Source organism: Lampetra fluviatilis, chromosome 14, assembly GCF_964198595.1.
Source record: "Lampetra fluviatilis chromosome 14, kcLamFluv1.1, whole genome shotgun sequence".
In the NCBI taxonomy this organism is placed as follows: domain Eukaryota; kingdom Metazoa; phylum Chordata; class Hyperoartia; order Petromyzontiformes; family Petromyzontidae; genus Lampetra; species Lampetra fluviatilis.
The window spans coordinates 14604250-14625960 of record NC_136288.1 but is presented as its reverse complement, the minus strand read 5'-3'; the positions used below and the strand labels follow the sequence as shown (position 1 = coordinate 14625960).

General features: G+C 57.2%; 1 protein-coding gene across 9 annotated transcripts in view; it reads right to left on the bottom strand.

Annotated features, from left to right (window-relative positions):
* The window catches only part of LOC144935909 (receptor-type tyrosine-protein phosphatase kappa-like), a 151094-nt gene extending 130449 nt beyond the window's left edge, over nucleotides 1-20645 (bottom strand). For all 9 annotated transcript variants that reach the window (XM_078862774.1, XM_078862776.1, XM_078862780.1 and 6 more), the window contains exon 1: nucleotides 19936-20645. In XM_078862774.1, coding sequence (XP_078718900.1) covers nucleotides 19936-20083 — 148 coding nt within the window. In that variant the 5' untranslated portion in view covers nucleotides 20084-20645. The remainder of the gene's footprint in view (nucleotides 1-19935) is intronic.
* Nucleotides 20646-21711: the final 1066 nt, after the last annotated feature.

The following is a 21711-nucleotide window of genomic DNA, read 5'->3' as shown; positions in this document are numbered from 1 at the left end:
TGACTTTGTGTGGTGACACGTGTACAAACACACAGGACACACGCGGTGTGACAGGTGTACACACACACATGACACACGCGGTGTGACAGGTGTACACACACACAGGACACACGCGGTGTGACACGTGGACACACTTAAAGCCACAGAGTACACAGTCTACACTTATACCACATCCACTGCACAGTGTCTGCATCACACATTTACTGCACTAAACAATGAGTTAAACCGTTTTTGGTTTACATTTCATTTCAGCAAAAAAAAAACTATCGCTAACGCATACATATTGTAGTTGTTGTTGCTGATGTTATTGTTGTGTGCTGTCTTGTTTTTATCCGGATTTAAAATTGTCAAATATATTTCCATTTCGGCTGTCGACACGAGGTGCAGCTTAACTTTTCAAACTTGTGCCCGTGTCTAATGAATGGCATGACAATCGCATTGCACAGGTACATACAAAGATCCCCTGTATAGCTTTGTTTCGAAGTAGACTGTTGGGTCAAGAGCTGTTAGCGAGTAGCAGCACCTGCGAAGGACGGCACGGCACACGAGGGGGTGGGTGGCCGAAGTTGTATCCCGAGTGGCGATGTTGACACGCCGCACCAGGTACTCATTTGAGACTGAGTCGACCTAGGAGATACCCAGGATCGGTTCAGATAATCGTCAGTGGTGTTGGCCGTGAACGAGAATCGGACTCGGGTAGCCAGGCTCGTAGTGCAGTGCGCTAACCACTACGCCCACCACTCCCCTTTGAAGCCACAGAGACTTGCAGCAGTGCAGGGGGCTCGCAAGCGTCGGGAGTAACGCATGAACACGGATGAACACGGATGAACACTAATGGATACAGATGAACACTAATGAACACCGATGAACACGAATGGACACAGATGAACACGAATAAACACAGATGAACACTAATAAACACAGATGAACACTAATGAACACGAATGGATACCAATGAACACGAATGGATACCGATGAACACGGATGAGCACTAATAAACACCGATGAACACGAATGGACACAGATGAACACTAGTGGACACAGATGAACACTAGTGGACACAGATGAACACTAATGGACACCGATGAACACGGATGAACACTAGTGGACACAGATGAACACGGATGAACACTAGTGGACACAGATGAACACTAATGGACACCGATGAACACGGATGAACACTAGTGGACACAGATGAACACTGATGAACACGGATGAACACTAGTGGACACAGATGAACACTAGTGGGCACCGATGAACACGGATGAACACTAGTGGACACAGATGAACATTAATGGACACTAATGAACACTAATGAACACTAATGCACACTAATGGATACGGATGAACACCGATGAACACTAATGAACAATGATGAACACTAGTGGACACATATGAACACTGATGAACACTAGTGGACACCGATGAACACTAATTAACACTAATGAACACTGATGAACACTGATGGACACATATGAACACTGATGAACACTAGTGGACACTGATGAACACTAGTGGACACTAATGAACACTAGTGGACACAGATGGACACATATGAACACTGATTAACACTAGTGAACACGGATGAACATTCACCCCGACACTGTTCGCACATTCCCACGGGAGGGGCGACGAGAAAACTCCCGAACCCATTAATCGGTTAATCAGACGAGAGCTGGGGGGGGGTAACCCCCCTCGCACCCCCACAGCCCCTCCCCTCAGACCCCACCCTCCATGGCGGTTGAATATCATCACATCAGCATCGATGGAGCTTGCGCATTTGCTGCAGCTGTCACTTCATATCCCTGAGTGCACACGTGTGTGTGTGTGAGCACGTGTGTGTGTGTGAGCACGTGTGTGTGTGTGAGCACGTGTGTGTGTGTGTGAGCACGTGTGTGTGTGTGAGCACGTGTGTGTGTGTGAGCACGTGTGTGTATGTGTGAGCACGTGTGTGTGTGAGCACGTGTGTGTGTGAGCACGTGTGTGTGTGTGAGCACGTGTGTGTATATGTGAGCACGTGTGTGTGTGAGCACGTGTGTGTGTGAGAGCACGTGTGTGTGTGTTAATATGCGTGTGTGTGTGTGAGCACGTGTGTGTGTGTGTGAGCACGTGTGTGTGTGTGTGAGCACGTGTGTGTGTTAAATACGCGTGTGTGTGAGAGCGCGTGTGTGTCAGCACATGTGTGCGTGTGAATGCGCGTGTATGTGTGGGAGGATGAAAATGCGTGTGTGCGTGTGTGTGTGGGGGGTTTATGTGTATGTCTGTCGGGGGAGCAGCGAGGTATGTACACGTGTGCGAGCGAGCGGTGGCACAGCGGTTAGGACATCGAGCTGCGAACCCGCCCGTCAGAGTTCAACTCGGGGCCACGGCAAACATTCAGTGGCGAATATCTGAACCGGAATCGAAATCAGGTTGGCAGGTTCGTAGCGCGCACACACGCGCACACACAGCCCGACGTGGTCTTCAAAAGCCTCGAAACCCCACTCATTTGTAAAACCCTCAATCACTTGTCAAACAAACCAAACATTATTGTAATTTAATTTTATTATTTAAGAAATCCCTCCTCCTTAAGCTCAAGCAATTTCCTCCGTTTGTTGTTGGCGAGAAGAGAGCGCCGCTCGCTCCCGGCCTGCTGTGTCCACGCACCGGGGGGCACCGCTCCGAGCCCCGCGCCCTTCCAAGGCCGCCGCCGCCGCCGCGGATGAACAAATGGATGGGAGGGAGCGAGGTGGCCCGGCTGCATTCATCACGGCCACGAGATTCCTTTTGTTCGCTGCCTTGGCACGACCCCGCAGGTACCCACACAGGTGTGCGCTCAAACCAGCACCCACCCCACTCCCCCACCCCCACCCGCCCCACCCCACCCCCTCACCTCCCCCACCCCTCCATTCACAACAACCACGACCCCCAAGAGGAGGGCGGGGGGGGAGAGGAAACACCTGGCAGGCTGGGGTCCATGGATGGGATGGGTGTTTCGGGTGGAGCGGTAGGGGTGGTGGCGGCCACCCACCCCCCTGGACTTCACCTTTTAAGATGGGGGGGCCTTTGATGGCGGGTTACGAGATGGAAGTGGCGGGGGGGGGGTTACTGGGAGGGTTCCCGAGGTAGGGATCAGGGGATGGGGAGCCCCATAATCCCGGACCCTGACACGGGGGCTCTGAAGCAGGCGCCCTGGATTGGGCCACTCGGGCACCCATTCACTGGGGGCCCTCTCACACGCATCGGGGCCCTTCTGCGAATCCTCTCGGTGGCAGCTGCCAACGATCCTCCCCCCTCCCCCCGCTGCCCTCCCCCACCACCACCCTCCGTGAGCGATGCGAGCATGCGGAGAGTCAGCTGACGCGCTGCTGCCACAGGGAGAGAGACGGGCGGCTACTTTTAGTTTGTTTTGTTGACTTGTTGTTGTTGACCTGTTTGTTTATTTAAGGTGGTGAGAAAAGTCGGACAGGGATGTCACTTATTTTCCTCCTCCTGCTCCTAGCGTTCCCCAATCATCGCCACCGCAATGCGACACTCATGGAAGAGGTGATGCCCGCAGGTCGCGGAGTTGCAGAAAGCCCAGGGAGGCGGAGAAGATTGGCTGTGCGGGGAAAGCAGCAAAGAGCACGGAGACAAGGGAGCAGAGGCAGAGGACCGAGGAAAGGAGAGAGAAGGAGCGGCATAGGAGGAGGGGCAGGCGAAATGTTGGGGAGCAGAGCCATGACAGTAGGGATGGAGCAGCTAAGTTTGGTTAAGCGGCGGCGCAGCGGTGAGCACTCTGCACGATGAACTCCACTTCCCAAGTTCGATTCCCGGCCGCGGCTAACATCAGTGGCGAGCGACAAACATTTGAACGATAATAACGATAATACCGATAGTAACGATAATAACGATAATAACGATAATACCGATAGTAACGATAATAACGATAATAACGATAATACCGATAGTAACGATAATAACGATAATAACGATAATACCGATAGTAACGATAATAACGATAATAACGATAATAACGATAGTAACGATAATAACGATAGTAACGATAATAACGATAATAACGATAGTAACGATAATAACGATAATAACGATAATACCGATAATACCGATAATAACGATAATAACGATAATAACGATAATAACGATAATAACGATAATAACCCATCTTCATCATCCTGGTGGTTTAGAGTGAATGGATCACGCGGTGTCGACACAAATACAATTCTACCACACTCACTAATCAGTGTGGTGAGATATGGCCAAACCACCACCACGGAGTGAGGGATGGAGGCCTTCATCCAGCAGTGAATTGACCATGACCTATGATAACGATGATGACAGGTTGGAGATGATGACGGGGGTGAGTTGTCTCGTCTTGAGAGCGATGTGACTCCATATCTCCCTTTGAATGAGTCCCACTCTCCCCTCTCCCTCTCTGTTGTGTCGCGGATGAAGGGGTCGAGGAGGCGGGAGAGAGAGAGCGAGGGGTCGACTCATTAAGGCGAATGTAAACACACGCACAAAGACAAAACGAAAAATATCCCCCGTACAGCCGTAACAGACTGTTTGGGCAAGTGCTGTTTGCGAGCAGCTATGGATGGCCAGCACCACGCTAGGCCGCCTTGATCTCCTGAGTGGCAAAAACGCTCAAACATCACACCAGCTACTCACTTCAGGCTGAGTCGACCTAGGGGAGGCCCAGGACCGATATGCATATTCGTTACTGGTGTTGGTCGTGAGCGGGAATTGAACCCAGTTGACCAGGTTGGTAGCGCGGCGCGCTAACCACTACACTAACGCTCCCCACTCCCACACTCAGAATCCCACACTCCCTCACGCACGCACTCACTCACTCGTCAACACGACCACAGTCACGCACGTCGCGACCGCGCCCAGCCGACCCTTGCCCCCACAGCATCTGAAACAACGCCCAAACGGACCCTGGCTGCTGTAGCTGCTGCTGCAGCTGGACTTCGCTTTAACATCCCCGCGGGGGGGGGGGGGGCACTTAGGAGGGGGGCCTTGGGGAGGGGGTGTGCGCAGGCGAGTCAATCAAGTAAACGTCATTGTCAGTCGTGAGCAATCAACAATCCACTGCTGGAAGAAGACCGCCGCAAGCCAGTGAGACTGAATCCGGTCCACAGTTTGTCTCTCTCCGTCTCATCGCTGCTGCTGCTGCTGCAACGCGGTCACATTGACTCAAAGTCTATGTTGATGGCGACCTCAACAAGCGAAACGCAATACAGTTCTTCAGGAACTGCGCATGGTTGTTGAATAATGCACAAAGTCCGCGTGCTTTGCAGGCGCTGCTTTTGTTGTGGCTTGAAACGTTTAGCTGCGCGTGTTGGGCTCTTCTTCTTCGGTTCTTAATCACTTGCCAATGACGCTGCCCGGACTAAAAGTGAACGATGTTGTTTATGTCGCCGGCAAAGTCGCCTGGGCTGTGAGCTCTTGTTCAGAGGCGACCTGGCCACGCAGCGAAGTGGCGTGCCGCCGTCGTCGTCATTACTCTTGGTCATCATTTGTAGTCGCAGCCAACTAACATGGACGCGTGTTGATTCTAAATGTGGAGGTGGGGGGGTATAACCAGAGGAGGATCCCGGAGGGCCAATCCACGCGACCACCACGGGGAGAGACGGAGAACACGCGGGACTCCAATTACACAACAGACATGGCCAGGGCCCAGGATCAAACCCAGGACATCTCGCCACCGCGGTGTCGGACAACACGCGTGCAACACGCGTGCAACACGCGTGTGCGTGCAACACGCGTGCAACACGCGTGCAACACGCGTGCAACACGCGTGCAACACGCGTGCAACACGCGTGCAACACGCGTGCAACACGCGTGCAACACCACACGGACTCTCTCTCTCTCTCAGCGGAGAGCGCTGTGCTTACAACAAATCCCATTAACTCATTTACGTTCAAACTCACCCAGAGCACTGTTGGCCCACGTGATGCACTCACGAACGCGTCGGTAGAGAATTAAGTGTCCGCCGAATTAATATTTAAACGATGTGTCTGTGTGTGTGTATCAATTACTACACATTTAGACGACGCGTGGGATCTCCCACTTGCCCCCACCCCCAATCAAGCACGCACCCAACCCCCTCCCCGCCTCCTCCTCCTCCCCTGCTCCCGCAGTACCAATTGCTGCCCAGCCCCTAATGGACAGAGACACTAATGGGAGGGAGAGTTCGGCGCCGATCCCGGAGCTGACGCACTCGGTAACTTGCCCTGACGGCACCAGGTGAAGGGATGGGGGGGGGGGTACGGAGGGGGGTAGAGAGGGGAGGGGGGATAAGGGAGGGGAGGGGGGTAGGGAGGGGAGGGGGGTAGGGAGGGGGGTAGGGGGTAGGGATGGGGGGGGGGGTACGGAGGGGGGGTAGAGAGGGGAGGGGGATAAGGGAGGGGAGGGGGGTAGGGGAGGGGAGGGGGGTAGGGAGGGGGGTAGGGGGTAGGGAGGGGAGGGGGGGTAGGAGGGGGGTAGGGAGGGGGGGAGGGGGGGTAGGGAGGGGAGGGGGTAGGGAGGGGAGGGGGGGTAGGGAGGGGGGTAGGGAGGGGAGGGAGGGGGGTAGGGAGGGGAGGGAGGGGAGGGAGGTAGGGAGGTGGGAGGAGAGGGAGGGGGAGGGAGGAGAGGGAGGGGGAGGGGGGAGGGGAGGGGGAGGGGGAGGGGGGATGGGGGGGAGGGGGGATGGAGGGGGGTAGGGAGGGGAGGAGAGGGGGGTAGGGAGGGGAGGGAGGGGAGGGAGGGGGGTAGGGAGGTGGGAGGAGAGGGAGGGGGAGGGAGGAGAGGGAGGGGGAGGGGGGAGGGAGGGGGAGGGGGGATGGGGGGGAGGGGGATGGGAGGGAGAGGGGGGGAGGGGGGAAGAGGGGGGGAGGAGGGGGGGAGGGGGGGAAGGAGGAGGGGGGAGGGGGGGAAGGAGGAGGGGGGATGGGAGGGGGATGGGAGGGGGGTAGGGAGGGGAGGAGAGGGGGGTAGGGAGGGGAGGGTGAGGTGATGGTGAGGGGGTGGTGAGGGGCGCAGGGAGATTTGGGAAGAGCGACTCCGAGGAGGAGTCGTTGGGCAGCTCGATGCGGGAGGCTCCCACCGATCCGCAGCCGGCGTCACCCCCCCCCCCCGGCGTCGTCTCTGCCGAGTCACGTGGCTCGCGAACCACACTTGCCCCACCATTCTCTAAAAAGTGCATATGCATACATACACGACGACGCGCACACACACATACCAAAGACAAATACCCCCCGTATAGCATCAACATACTTTTGGGGCACGTACTGCGAGCGGCCACCTATGCAGGCCGGAACGGCAGACAAGGGGGTGTGTAGGTGGGCAGCCCCATGCCCGGCCGCTTTTGTCTACACACCGCACCAGGTACTCATTTGAGGCCGAGTCGACCTAGAGGAGGAGGCCCAGGACACAGGTTTAGATAATCGACACTGGTGTCGTTGACCGTAAAAGCGGAAATCGAACTCGGATCGCCGAGTTCGTAGCGCAACGCGATAACCGCTGCCCCAAACGACGCATCGCCATGCGCACAGGGAGCGTGTTCAGAATCCGTGCCGCTTGTGCAGCGATTTAGCAGAGCGAGCAGGAGCGAGGACGGTGTGGGGGAGGGGCGGCGGTGGGGGCCGGGGAGGCAGGGGGCATTCACAGCCCGGGATCGATACCCCTGGAGAGAGGAAGGACGCGTTGCGCGCTTCTCCCCGGAGCCCCCCCCCACCCATGAGTTATGGGCGAAACCTCAGAGAGAGTCGCCCCCCCCCCTGCCCACCGTACAACTCCACGCGCCCTTCGTGGTCACGGCGCTGCCGATGAGACCGAACGGAGGCGAACGCCGGGCGCAGCGGTTTGTCGTTCAGCTCCGGTGAAGGCGAAGCTCCCAGTTCCTTCCCGTCACCACACGAATATCCTCCAGGGCACCCCACGCGTGCCTCCCCGCATGCACAGACAGAGACACAAAGGCGGCCCTGGCCACACCCCCCCCCCCCCCCGCTGGCCACCCAATAAGTTATCACTACGATGCCGCTTGTTTCGTCAGGAAAGCCTCGCCGAGTCTCGCGACCCTTTTTCAGGAGGGCCCTGCCGAGGGTGGGCAGTGATCGCTACGCACGGCCACAACCGAGTCATTTGCGGTGTAAACTTTTTCAAAATGGGGAAAAATGTAAACAGGCGGCCGCTTACAACACTTAACCCAACAGTCTGCACCGCGCTATACGGGGGACTTTTGTCTTTGTATGCGGCGGGTCGTGACGCAGTGGGCGCTACAGCAGCCCGGATCCGGGCCGCACGAGTTCAGCCCCCCCGCCACCACACGTGGGGGGGGGGGGAGCGGTGGCGCAGTGGTTGGCGCGCTACTCTGCGCGGCTACGAACCCAGGGACCCGAGTACGATCCCCGCTCACGGCCACCACCATCGGCGAGGACTGTCTGATCCGGTTCTGGGCTTCCCCCTAGGTCTACTCGGCCTTAAATGAGTACCTGGTGCGATGTGTAAACATCGCCACCGGGGAGACAAAGGCGGCCGGGTGGGGTGATGGCCTCCCCATCCCCTCTTGTGCCGCGCCGGCCATCATAGGTGCTAGTCGCTAACAGCACTTGCCCCAACAGTCTGTTGAGACGACGAGGTTGGTCTTTGTCTGTGTTTGTCAATATGTCCACGTGGAACAGGTTTGGCAATCACGGCTCTTGTTCTCACAGCATGCGCCGCGGAGCGCATGGGCCCTTAACGGGGATAATTAGAAACTTAAAGGGTAATCTGACTCCACTTGATTGCTCCAATTACCGCTCTGTAAGTGAACGTGTCTGCACTCGCGTGTAATTACTATGGGGCTCTAGTCGCTCCGTCTCCCACTCTCCCAACACCTCCAGCCCCTTCTCGAGACTCCGAGACCCCGACAAGGACAGTTAGACCCCGAATACAACACTCAGACCCATAATGCAACACTCAGACCCCTACAAGAACACTAACCCCTACAAGAACACAGAGACCCCTACAAGGACAGTTAGACCCCGAATAAAACACTGAGACCCCTAATGCAACATTCAGACTCATAATGCAACACTGAGACACCTGCGCAGGCATTGACACCCAAACGCAAACTTGAGGCCCCGAATACGACATTGAGACTCTGACAAGGACAATTAGATCCAAAAACCCACAAGTTGAGACACGTGATATAACATTGGGATTATCCATTGAACGTTGAGAACCCTCATATAACACACGGGGAGCCTAATAGGGCAATGAGACCTCCCACGAGTACAGTTCTTGGACGCTCACGCCACCAAATGGAACATTGAGACCTCCTTAACAGGACACTGCAAACTCCTATGACACCCACGCTCCTGGGAAAGACATGCGGACTCCAACTATGACACCGAGACACGAACTGCAACAGCGAGTTCCCTGCTGGGGTCCCCGAGATCCCCAATGCTGTGTCCGCTGGGAGTCGGGATATATGGGGGGGGGGGGGGGGTCTACACAAGGCAAGGTGTGCGTACCTCTCGCCACAGATGTGACGATGCGAGGCAATCGATGTCTGCCCGCTCGGGTGAGCGATCTGTTTGGCGAGGGAGGAAGAGTTGTTTGTTGTTGCTGTTTAATTAAGAGGTTTGATTTGACACGGCTTAATTAGACACGCAACGACCAGGAACAACCCCGAGGCACGCTCATCGGAGGTGACACCATAGCCTCACACAGAGACCCATCGACTTACAGAGATACATTCACACAGAGACCCATAGAGTTAGAGCTACATTCACACAGAGACCCATCGACTTACAGAGATACATTCACACAGAGACCCATAGAGTTAGAGAATAGAGATACATTCACACAGAGAACCATAGAGTTAGAGATACATTCACACAGAGACCCATCGACTCGCACACAGATCCATAGAGTGACAGATATACCATAGTCACACAGAGACCTATAGTGTCACAGAGATCCATATACGCACCGAGACCCATCGAGTTAGAGATGAGCACAGTCACACAGAGGAGCTGAAATGCCCACAACACAAATTATGACATTAACTACAATGCTTGATAATGTTGCTGTATTTGTTTTTATTTAAGAACGTGTGATTACGCCTCTATTCGTACACACAAATGCAACTGTGGCCCTAATCAATTCCGCTCATTATCGTGACGACGCTCACTGCTGGGCAAATGATCGCTGGGGATGAGGGGCGGGGCCAGGGCTCTCGGGAGGGGGGGGGCACGGGAAAGGGGTGGGAGAGGCTGCAGGGGACGTGATGGTGATCGTGAATCGTCACCTACGGATCTTTATCACTCTACTGCTGGATGAAGGCCTTCCCATGCCGAGTCGATCATCTATACTTCACCACGCTACACTTCACCACGCTTGTCAGTACGGGTTGGGGGAGGGAGGGGGGGGCACGCCACTGGTGTCACCCGTGACCCTGAATCTACATCAAGTTGCCGGGTTCAGAGAGCAGTGCGCTAACCACTGCGCCACCGCTCCACAAGGGAAGTGAATCAAGCTGAAAACAATCGCGACGGCGGCAGCGACGGCACAGACGCTCCGGGCTGGGGGGGGGGAAGCGGGGACATTGGCTGGGGGGAGGGGAGGGAGGATGGAGGGGGGGGGTAGCGGTGGTTCGGGGGTTGATGGACCCCCCCCCCACACACACAGCCGCTTCAGGGGGCTGTGTGTGTGGTGGGGGGGGGGGCTGTGGGGGTGGGGCTGTGTGGGGGGGGGGGGCTGTGTGTACGTGCTGTGTGTACGTGCTGTGTGTACGTGCAGTGTACGTGCAGTGTGTACGTGCAGTGTGTACGTGCAGTGTGTAGTGCTGTGTGTGTACGTGCAGTGTGTACGTGCAGTGTGTAGTGCTGTGTACGTGCAGTGTGTACGTGCAGTGTGTACGTGCAGTGTGTGTACGTGCAGTGTGTGTACGTGCAGTGTGTGTACGTGCAGTGTGTGTACGTGCAGTGTGTGTCGGGCGTGGAGCTGGCCACCCACTCCAGCCTTGTGTCACGTGCTCGCTAACAGCACTGAACTACCCCAAACGTCTGTTAAGGCTCTAGGCCGGATCTTTTTGCCTTTGTGTGTATCTGAGTGTCACTGCGAGTTGTCGCCTGTGTCTGCGTGTCAATGTGTGTGTGTGTCTTTCTGGGAGTGTTTGTCTGTACGTATGTGTGTCTAGAGATGATCGCTAACAGCACTTACCCAAACAGTCTGTGTGGGCTATACACGGGGTATCTTTGTGTATATTGTGTGTGTCTGTATGTGTCTGTACGTGTATCTGTGTGTCTGTATGTACGTGCGTGTGTTTTTTCTGGAGGCATGTTTGTACGTGTGTCTGTCTTTATGTCTATATGTGTTTTCACGGGTATTTGTGTCTGTACGTGTGTGTATCTGAGTGTGTATCGCTGTGTCTACGTGTATATGTACGTGTCTTTGTATGTTTGTGTGTATTAGTCTGTGTATTTGTGTTACTTTGCATGTGTATGTCTGTCTGTCTATGTGTCTGTATGTGTGTGTCTGTATGTTTGTTTGTGTCTGTGTGTCCGTATGTATGTGTATCTGTATGTTTGTCTGTACGCGTGTCTGTACGTGTCTTTGTCTTTATGTCTATGTATCTTTACGTGTCGTTGTGTTTGCATGTGTGTGTGTCTTTGTGTGTGTGTCTGTCTGTATGTGTGTGTCCGGGCTCGCTCCATGTATGGTGGGGAGCGGTGGTGTAGCGGTTAGCGCTGCGCTACGAACCCGCCCACCCGGGTTCGATTCCCGCTCACGGCCAACACCAGTGACGATGATCTGAACCGGTTCTGGGCCTCCCCTAGGTCGACACAGCCTCAAATGAGTACCTGGTGCGGTGTGTAAACATCGTCACTGAGGAGACAAAGGCGGCCGGGTGTGGTGTTGGCTCCCCTTGTGTGCCGTGTCAGTCTTCATAGGTGCTTGCTAACGGCACTTGCCCCAACAATCTGTTAAGGCTGTGTGTATGTGTGTATGTGTGTCTGTATGTATGTGTGCGTCTTTGTCTCTATGTATGTGTTTGTCTTTGACTATGTATATGTGTCTGTGCGTGTCTTTGTCTCTATGTGCGTGTGTGCGTCTGTGGGCTCCAGAAGCGAGCGCTGCCGGGAGTCTCCCTCGCCGATGCTCGAATCCTCCTTTCTTGTTAAATTAAATATGCATCGAATTCGCGCCACGTAACGCCTACAAAGCCGTCCCCGCGTTAAGGTCCCCGCGGGGGTGTGATCCCCCCCACCCCATCCACCCCAGTTCCCCATTCCTCCCTCCATGGGGTCTCTCGCTCAGATCCCCGCACCATCTCTCTCTCCACTCGAGGGCAATCTTACCCACCACCCCCCACCACACCACCCCCCACAATGCCCCTCTCTTGATCACCCAACCCGCACCTTGCCCCCCCCCCCGGGCCCCCAGCACATTACAGCCGGCACGTGACTGGCCCCACCGTCACGTGCCGGTGATTAACTCGCGCGCGGCTCATTGAGAGCGGACTCCCGCTCGCTGCCTTCCCGCTTCCCGTCCCTCCACATCCAACGTACACGTGGCAGTTGTTGTTCTCTTTCCCCGTTACACGGTCCCGTCATCTGGAACGTGCATAATTCCAGCAGCATTGGTTGGTTCATCGTCATTGTCGCCCCGACACTGCGACGTGTATGGGATCGCGACGTGTATGGGATCGTGACGTGTACGGGATCGCGCCGATGCTGCCGCCACGATTCTCCAAGAATCTCCCGTAGACCCCGAAGGATGCTGGCGAAGAGAGTGGAACAACGCGGACGTCCGAAATAAGACCCACACGTCATCGCTCCTCCTGGCTTTGACATTCCTCCTCCTCCTCGAAAACACCGCTGCTGGAACCATCGACCGCATCAGACATGTCTGTACGTATGTTAAACTTCTTTCGCACCGTGCTCATCGGAGGTGCGTGGAAGGACAACAAACTAAACACAAACAGCAAGGACATCACACGAGGCCGATGCCCACATTTGCTTCGTGAGTGGGACATTCAAGAGGCGAGTCACCGCAGCCGGGCAACTGGGGCCACACATCACGGCCCGCACAGGGAACCCGCCGTGGCCCGTTTCTACGCAGGAGGAGGAGGAACAGCGACACGACACGAACTCTCTCACTCTCTCTGCCGAAGTCCTCTCGGTGTGGTCAGCAGGCCTCGACATGCCGGCTCGCCGGGCTTGGTGGCGCAGCGCGCCAACTACTGCGCCACCGCTCCCGCCGCACGCGGACACATCGAGCTCCTGAGCCAATTTGCCATCGTGCGCAAGAAGAGAATGCACGAGAACTCGCAGGTGGTCGCTAACAGCACTCGCCCCAACACTCTGTTAAAGGCTATACCGGGGGGGAGATCCTTTGTCTTTGTTTTACGTAATCGCTTTCAGGGTCGCGCGTCCCATCTCCTGTTCAATTAAATCAGCGCGGGGACCCGCAAATCGGCGTGACCCCCCCCACCACCACGTGCCCCCCCCACTACCTATCCCGACCACGTGATCTTCTCCCCACCCCTCCCCCCACGCTGGGTGCCCCCCCCCGGCTTCCACCTCCTCCCCCCGTGCCCCCTCTCCTCCCCTGCCTCCCAACTCGTCTGCGGGGCTCACGCATCGCCGCAGTGTCACATACACGTGGGGCGTGGTTTACCAATCATCGGGCGCGTTTAGCGGGCAATTACCCTCTTGATGTGAACCTGCTGAACCTAGAAGGATTAAGCCACAGTTCTAAGGTGAATCAGGCTGGTGAGTGAGAGGGGTGAGTGAGAGGGGTGAGTGAGAGGGGTGAGTGAGAGCCGTTAAGGGTGAGTGAGAGGGGTGAGTGGGAGAGGTGAGTGAGAGGGGTGAGTGAGAGGGGTGAGAGGGGTGAGTGAGAGGGGTGAGTGAGAGGGGTGAGTGAGAGGGGTGAGTGAGAGGGGTGAGTGAGAGAGGTGGGTGAGTGAGAGGGGTGAGTGAGAGGAGTGAGAGGGGTGAGTGGTGAGTGAGAGGGGTGAGTGGTGAGTGAGAGTGGTGAGTGAGAGGGGTGAGTGGTGAGTGAGAGGGGTGAGAGGGGTGAGTGATGGTTGGGTGAGAGGGGGGGTGCTCTGTTCGGACGACACGCGATCGTTTTTAAAGGGACCACGGCAACACTTGGCCCAGCTGAGAGCTGCTCTCTGTGATTGGTTCTCGGACACGCAGTGAAGTTTTTAAAACCAAACACAACGCCGCCTCCCCTCCCCCACAGGCTCCCCCACCCTCACTTCCCTCGTGGGCAGCTGAGAGGGGGAGACAACCTCTCTCCCTCCACTCCCTCCCCCCACTCCAACCCACTCCCTCCCTCCTCCCACTCCCTCCCTCCCTCCCCCCACTCCCTCCCTCCCCCCACTCCCACCCACTCCCTCCCACCCACCCACTCCCTCCCCCCACTCCCACCCACTCCCTCCCACCCACCCACTCCCTCCCCCACTCCCACCCTCCCTACTGGGCGTCTTGGTAGCTCGCGGCTACTGCGGCGCGAGCCTCTGCTGGGGGGGAGGGGGCGGGCGTGGGTCCGGAGCCCCCTACAACTCGCACAAACCGACCGTGGCTTCTGTCTTCTGTCGCACGGCTCATGTTGCTGTCGAGCAGCGTTCTTCACGGATTTTCAGAGAGGGGGAGGGAGGGAGGAATTTTGGCCGATAAGACACCAGATCAGTGTGAGGGCCGCCACACATGTTTTTTGTGGGGAGGGGGGGGATTGACAGCAGCACGATGATGATGGAGGGGGGTGGGGGGGTGTCACGTGTTGTGGATTGTCGGGGCCGCACGCCAGGGGCCCTGGGGGCCTTGCGACGAAGAGCGGCGCAGCAGCAGAGTGGGAGACGCGACGTCGAGGAGGTGGTTGATCAGGCAGGCGGTCATGTGGGGAGTAGCGGGGTAGCCAATCGCTGCTGTGGTCACCTCGGGGTGGCCACACCGCTGATGTTTGACCCCGAGTGGGGAATCGAACTCGGGGAGGCCGGGTTCGTGGCGCACGCCTCCGCGGCTACGCGTGACGAACGGCTGCAATCCACCCTTGAACCACGGGAACTCAACCCCCTCAACTTTCACTGGCGACCATCAAGTGCACATTCTTCAATCCACTGCTCGATGAGGGCCTCCCCACGCAGCACGGGGGGGGGGGGAGGTGCGGTTTTAGTTTATTCTTCACCACGTTGCTCAGTGCGGGTTGAAGGCAGAGAGCGCAAGTGCGGGAGCATGGAAGTACAGCACAACTATGGATTCTGCAACGTCGCACCGCAGCGGCTCATAGCACCTGTCCCGTGCAGGGTGGTGGTCGCCTCTCCAAGTACGAGCCAGGCTCAACTCTTTGGAGATCTCACGAGATGGGGTGGGGTGCATTCTTGGTGATTCGGTCATCGGCAGCAGTGATGACGAGTTACATCGTTGTCGTGGTGGTCGTGGTCGTTGTAATGGTGGTCTACACCAGTGCACGTGGCACCTCGTCATAAAGACACGTGCCATCATCAACCGCACCGCACTACACAACACGAGAGCACGTGTTATAGCACGCACTGCTATTGATTAATCCGTGAAGAGATGCTGAACGCGTCCGGCATATGGCCGGTAACTCGAGAACGAAGAGCAAGCAGCATGAGGATGAGCAATTCACGAAAATGAATTCGTAAAAAATAATAATCCCCCCCACTTACAAAATGAAATCGTGTTGTTGGTGTTGTTTAAGCGAGGCAAAGGCAGTGGAGCTGACAGCGACAGAGGGGGGAAGATGGCAGCGGCGATTGCCACGCGAGACGCCTCTTAACTCGCAAAGCGAGAAAATTCGAAGATGAGTCTCGATTTGAAAGGAATGAGAGCGAAGTTCCTTCTGCGTGGCAGCTCGCTCTTACTCAGAAGCCCGCGCAGGGTCTCCTGGGGAATCACCACAATCTCTCTCTCCGCTCTGGATCGTGTGATGTCTTCAGAATGAAAACTTTGGTTTGATATTGAAAGGAATCGCTTCGAAGATTCACGGAATTCTCACGGCGCCATCCGTCAACGTCCACGTGTGATGTGCAGCCGCGAGTCAACGCCATCACTCGCGCGCCGTGATCTCCGCGCTGACGAAGGTTCGCCGACGGGGGCCCTCTCTCGCCCACCACACTGCTGAGTGAACATTGTTGATGGGGGGGGGTGAGAGTAAGGGCGCCGCTGCGGCGAGATGTTAACTACCTCGCCTAGTCAGCAGGGAGTCGTGGGTTCGATCCCGACCCTGACGGCGCCTGTATATCTGAAGTTTTCGTGTCTCTCCCCGTGGTCGTGTGAATTTTTTCTCCGAGTCCTCCGGTTTTCCCCTCCACAATTAGAAGCATGCGTTCAGAGCATTTGGCTGCTATGAATTTCGACACGATATAAGCCACTTCGTTGAGCTATCATTCATTCGTGATTGCCAGGTCGCTTCCGAAACCGAGCTATATTGCTCGGTGGGCCTTACCTGGTACAATAAAATAAAGTTCAGTTTTCGTTCACGCACATCGATCGTCACTGATGCGAGCCGTGACCGACGATTCGAGCTCGGGTGACCTGCTGCGCCATTGCACTGCCAACTCCGCGTCACCAACTGCGCCGTGCGGGACGGGAGCGCAAAGCCGGCGCTCCCCCCACCCCGTGGACGACCCCAAGGCTCCTGGCGACCCCGTGAGCAGTGCGGGTGCCGTGACACCACGAGCCTCGCAGAGCCGCCGCCGCCGTCTCCTCCACCAATGAGTGCCGTGGCAGTGGCACTCAGCCCTTGTTTCCAACCCTGAGCCGGTGGTGGAAATTCCACATTCACGTGGCGGGGGCGAGTCCATCCACAGGACAACCGCTGTTTGACTTGCCCACAAAATGGATAACCATGTTGATCGACCTCGGAGGGCCAATGAGTTAAGTTAACCCCCTAAGCAGAATGTGAACTCGTAACTTTCGCTCTAAACGACCTCGCCGGAAGTCCGGTCAAGTCGGGTCCTAATCTAAGCCGTGGGGCGGTGGCGCAGTGGTTATCTGCACACGGGCGATAATACCAACCCGGTCACCTGAGTTCGATTCCCGGCCACCCCTCTCCCCCTCTCAGCGGGGTGCTCACCTTGGTTAACGGGTTCGCACCGGATTTAAATAAACACGACACTCGGCAGGGCCACACGTGACCATTTCCGTGTCGCAGGTTGACTGGTGCGGCGGTGGTGGACGTGGTGCGATCCCCTGCCAACAATCACCGGGTCCGATGGCAAGCTTGGGTGGACGGCCACCATCGTGCACAACAGGTGCTATAGGCTGCGGCGGGGCGACACTGTGGGGAGTGTTGGAAGCGGACTATGCTCCGACGTCTATGCGCCCCCACCGTCGGCAACCCGCACTCACCGGTGCGGTGGGCGAGCTGTGTTCACGTAGCCCCCCCACAAGCCGCACGGTGCGTGGGGCGGGGGGGCTTATCCAGCGGTGGATCGCGGAAGCTCTGCGCCGATGCGACACGCCGCAGTCTCTGCAGGCCGCGTGAGTGCCGCGCTGCTCCTCCACGGGTCGCGAGAGCCCCAACGTTTACCCGCAGGACAAAGCCGCCCCGTTTAGCCTCAACGGACTGTTGGGGCAAGTGCAGTCGCGGCGAGCAACTCTGAAGACCGTGCCGGCACGCCAGCGCTAACGTTTACACGACCCGCATCAGGTAATCATTTTGAGGCCGAGTCGACCTAGGGGAGGCCCGGGTCTGGTACACGCGATCGCCACGAGTGTTGCCCGTGGCGCTCACCACAGGAACGCGCACGCCCCAGACGCGACACAAAACAGAGACGCGCACATCCCCCGCGTGTCGCCTCCGCGGGCTGTTTGGGCAAGTGCTGTTAGTGAGCAGCAATGAAGTTGGGTGCGGATGTTTACACACCGAACCAGATGTTCATTTAAGGCCGACTCGACCTCGGGGAGGCTGCTCAGGACCGGCGTTCAAATGATCCTCGCCGATTCTGGCAGTGAGCGGGAATCGCACCCGGGTCGCGAAACCACTGCGCCACCGCTCCACCCAGAGCACACATCCACACACAGACGAGGGCCACGGCTCACAGACATTCACCGGAGCTGGCTCGCCCACCCATCACACTCACCACAGCGATAATAATAATCATTAGGAGGAATCCAACCGGAGGGCAACACGCAGAAACCCGGAGACAAATCCACGCGACCACCCTATCAGAGCCCCCCCGCCACATCGCCCGCTTGATCCCATATGGGACCTCAACCCTACCGAACCCATACTTCACCAAAGCAGTACCTGTTGCACTCGAATGCGAACAACCCTCGTTCGTAGAAACTAAACCGACATCAAATTGTTTAGCAGCTAAAGCCCCCACCGCGCTGTTGCCTATTTTTCCGAGGTGGCCTGGCCACGCGTGATGAAAGCTCATCGTCGAAGTGGCTGAAAGCAGCAGCATCATGACACGTGGGGTTAATTTATAGGCGCAGCCAGATAATAAACGCGTGTTGATTCTAAATGTAGAGGGGGGGGGGCAGAGAACAATCCACGCAACCACCCCGAGGAGAGAGAGAACTCGCGAACTCCAAATGTAGCCGGCACCGCTAAGGTCCGGGGCTCGAACCAACGGGCCCGTGCGTAGCAGGCGACCGCCAGTGCCGCAGTGGAAGATACCGTCTCTCGTGTTTACAGTCTTCGTGTAAACGGTGAGATCGTGATCCGAAGCAGCTGTTTGAGATGTTGGCGCTTAAACGAAGCTCGCGGTGGTTGCGGCTGGACAGGAACACGCGGCTCGACTCTCCGAGAGGGGGGGGGGGTGAGTTTTACTTCGTTTCTCGAGTTGCTCGTTGCATTATAATCTGTGGGGTGTTTAATCGATTGCATTCTCCACCACAAAGCCAACGCGTCTGGAACACGGAACAGCGCCTTACAACAGCAATGTACAATGTGATGGCGTTTCGGGGTGTGAGCTTCTTCTTCAGAGCTGCACGAGAGAGCGGACAGATGAAGTTGGCGGTTGGCGACCAACGCTGTGCGTCACTTTCTGATGGAAGAGTTTCAAAGCGCTGCGGAAGTCATGATGCTACTGCTGATGCTGATGTTTAAAACACGAAACACGTCTCGCGACAACAGCTGATGCGGTGGGCTGTGTAAATCACCCCGCTCCCCTCGCTCACCCTCCACAGCTCGCTCACCCCACTCACCTCACCCCACTCACCTCACCCCACTCACCTCACCCCACTCACCTCACCCCACTCACCTCACCCCACTCAGCTCACCCCACCCAGCTCACCCCACTCACCTCACCCCCTCACCTCACCCCACTCACCTCACCCCACTCACCTCACCCCACTCACCTCACCCCACTCACCTCCCCCCACTCACCTCACCCCACTCACCTCACCCCACTCACCTCACCCCACTCACCTCACCCCACCCACCTCACCCCACTAACCTCACTCACCTCACCCCACTCACCTCACCCTACTCACCTCACTCACCTCACTAACCTCACCCTGCTCACCTCACTCCCCTGCATTTCTCACTCGCTCCACTCACCCCACTCACCTAGCTCACCCCACTCACCTAGCTCATACCTCACTCACCCCGCACACTTTACTTGACACTGGCGAGTGTAGAGAGGAAGTCACACACACTACAGTCACCAGACAAAGACAAATATCCCCGTATAGCCTTAACAGACTGTTGGGGCAAGTGCTGTTAGCGAACACCTATGAAGGACGGAACGGTACACGAAAGAGCAGATGGCCAGCAACACGCCCGGGCCACCTTTGTCTCCCTCCTGGCGATGTCTACAACACCGCACAAGGTACTCATTTGAGTCGCACGCACGCCACGCGGTAAAGGAGTCCCGTCCCCCCCTCTCCCCGAGTCCTCCAAAATACCCCCCCCCCTCCCCCCCACCGCACGAGGTCACCCCGAGTCTCTGCGAGCCCCCTTCGCCTCCCCGACATGTCCGAGTTGTTGACGAACCTGCGAAGTGAGGTCTGGCCGAGGACGCCGAGGAGACGCAACTCCCGCAGAGCAGCAGCACGAGCAGAAGGCGTCGGTGGTGACGGCGATGATGATGTCGCTGATGATGATGATGATGTTGTTGATGTTGTTGTTGATCGGGATCCATCGTCACCCGAGTCTTTACTCCTCCTCGTGACGACTTCCACTCCTCAACCACAGACGGTCCAGAGTTCCAGGATTCTCTGCTCCCCTCGACCACCTCGTGTCCACCACCTCGTGTCCACCACCTCGTGTCCACCACCTCGTGTCCACCACCTCGTGTCCACCACCTCGTCCTTCCCGGCGTGTCCCGCTCCGAGTTCCCTCTCTCCCCGAGTCTCTGCGACCTCGGCTCGCGGCGAGCGCGTCCGCGCTTCACTCGCTGCGACTCCTCCTCCCCCCCCGTGCTGCTCCCAAAGTTGCCTCTCCACTCCGCGGCCTCTCTCGCGGGCGCGACCAGAACGGCTGTTCCGAGAGGCTGAAGTCGTCCCGAGTCGTCCCGAGTCGTCCCGAGTCGCCCCGAGTCGCCCCGAGGTTTCTTCAACTGCGGCGCCACCGACCCCGGTGGTTTGTTGTTCGCGGGCCCCGCGCGATGCCGCGCGCTCTCTCCTCTCTCTCTCTCGCCTCACGCTGCGCCTCTCCTCCTCGCAGCCTGATCGCTCCTCCCTCCGTCTCCCTCTGCTCTCCCCTCCCCCGTCTCCCTTCCCCCTCCTCCCTACCTCCATACCTCACCCTCGCCCCTCCTCCACCCTTCTTCCCGCACCTGCATAGCTCACCCCTCCCCCGTCTCCCTTCCCCCTCCCTACCTCCATGCCTCACCCTGCCTCCCTCTACCTCCATAGCTCACCCCGCCTCTCCCCCCCTCACCTTTGCCCCTCCTCCCACTCTCCTTCCCTACCGCCTCCTAACCTCACCGCCCTCTCCCACCGCTCTCGACCGCTGTGCGCTCGCTGCGGGCGAAGTCACGTGGCTCAGCCTCTCGACTTTCGAGGTGAACAGTTTGATCCGGGTACAGGGAGAGGGAGGTCCCGGTGCCGTTCCCGACTCCGGTACGAAACCCACAGTGGCACGGACATCGATTAACATCTCGCTGGCCAGAGATGCGCCCACATACAGGGCCACTAGAAGACACGAGACGCCTCAAGACATCCAGAACATCCTCGCTGAGTCTCAATACTCATTTCAAGACGCTCGGCTTTTTACGATTCGCGCGTTCGAGAGGGAGACGCTCACACCTCAAACTGCGCGCCGCTAAGTTCGCGGGCAATTACCGATGGGCGTCTTGTTCACCTCATCCTATCGTGATCCGACAACCCCCGATTCCCAAGTCGCTGTGGTTCAAGCGTGCGGTCGTCACTGCAATTCAAATGGTTTAAATGATTGATGATTGACAGCTGTCAACCACTGCCTCCCTCCACCAACTTCCTCTACACACCATATCGATGTCTGGGGGTTGCTGGACCCTACTTCACCACGCTAGGCAGCACGGTTTTGTTAGGGCGAGGGCTGAACCGGTTCCGGGTATCGTTTGGCACCCACCACTGCGCCACCGCTCCGCCCACGAAAGCCTGAAACTAAACATTGGAATGCAGTCACCGATTGAAATGGTCGTCTCTCTCTCTCTCTGCACGTGTCACACTGCACGCGTGTCCGTCTACGCGAGTCCGTACGTCTGCGTGTCCGTGTACGCTGAGCCAGAGACGTGAATTCCATTGCGACCACGGCCAACATCATCAATGGCGAATTATATCGCAA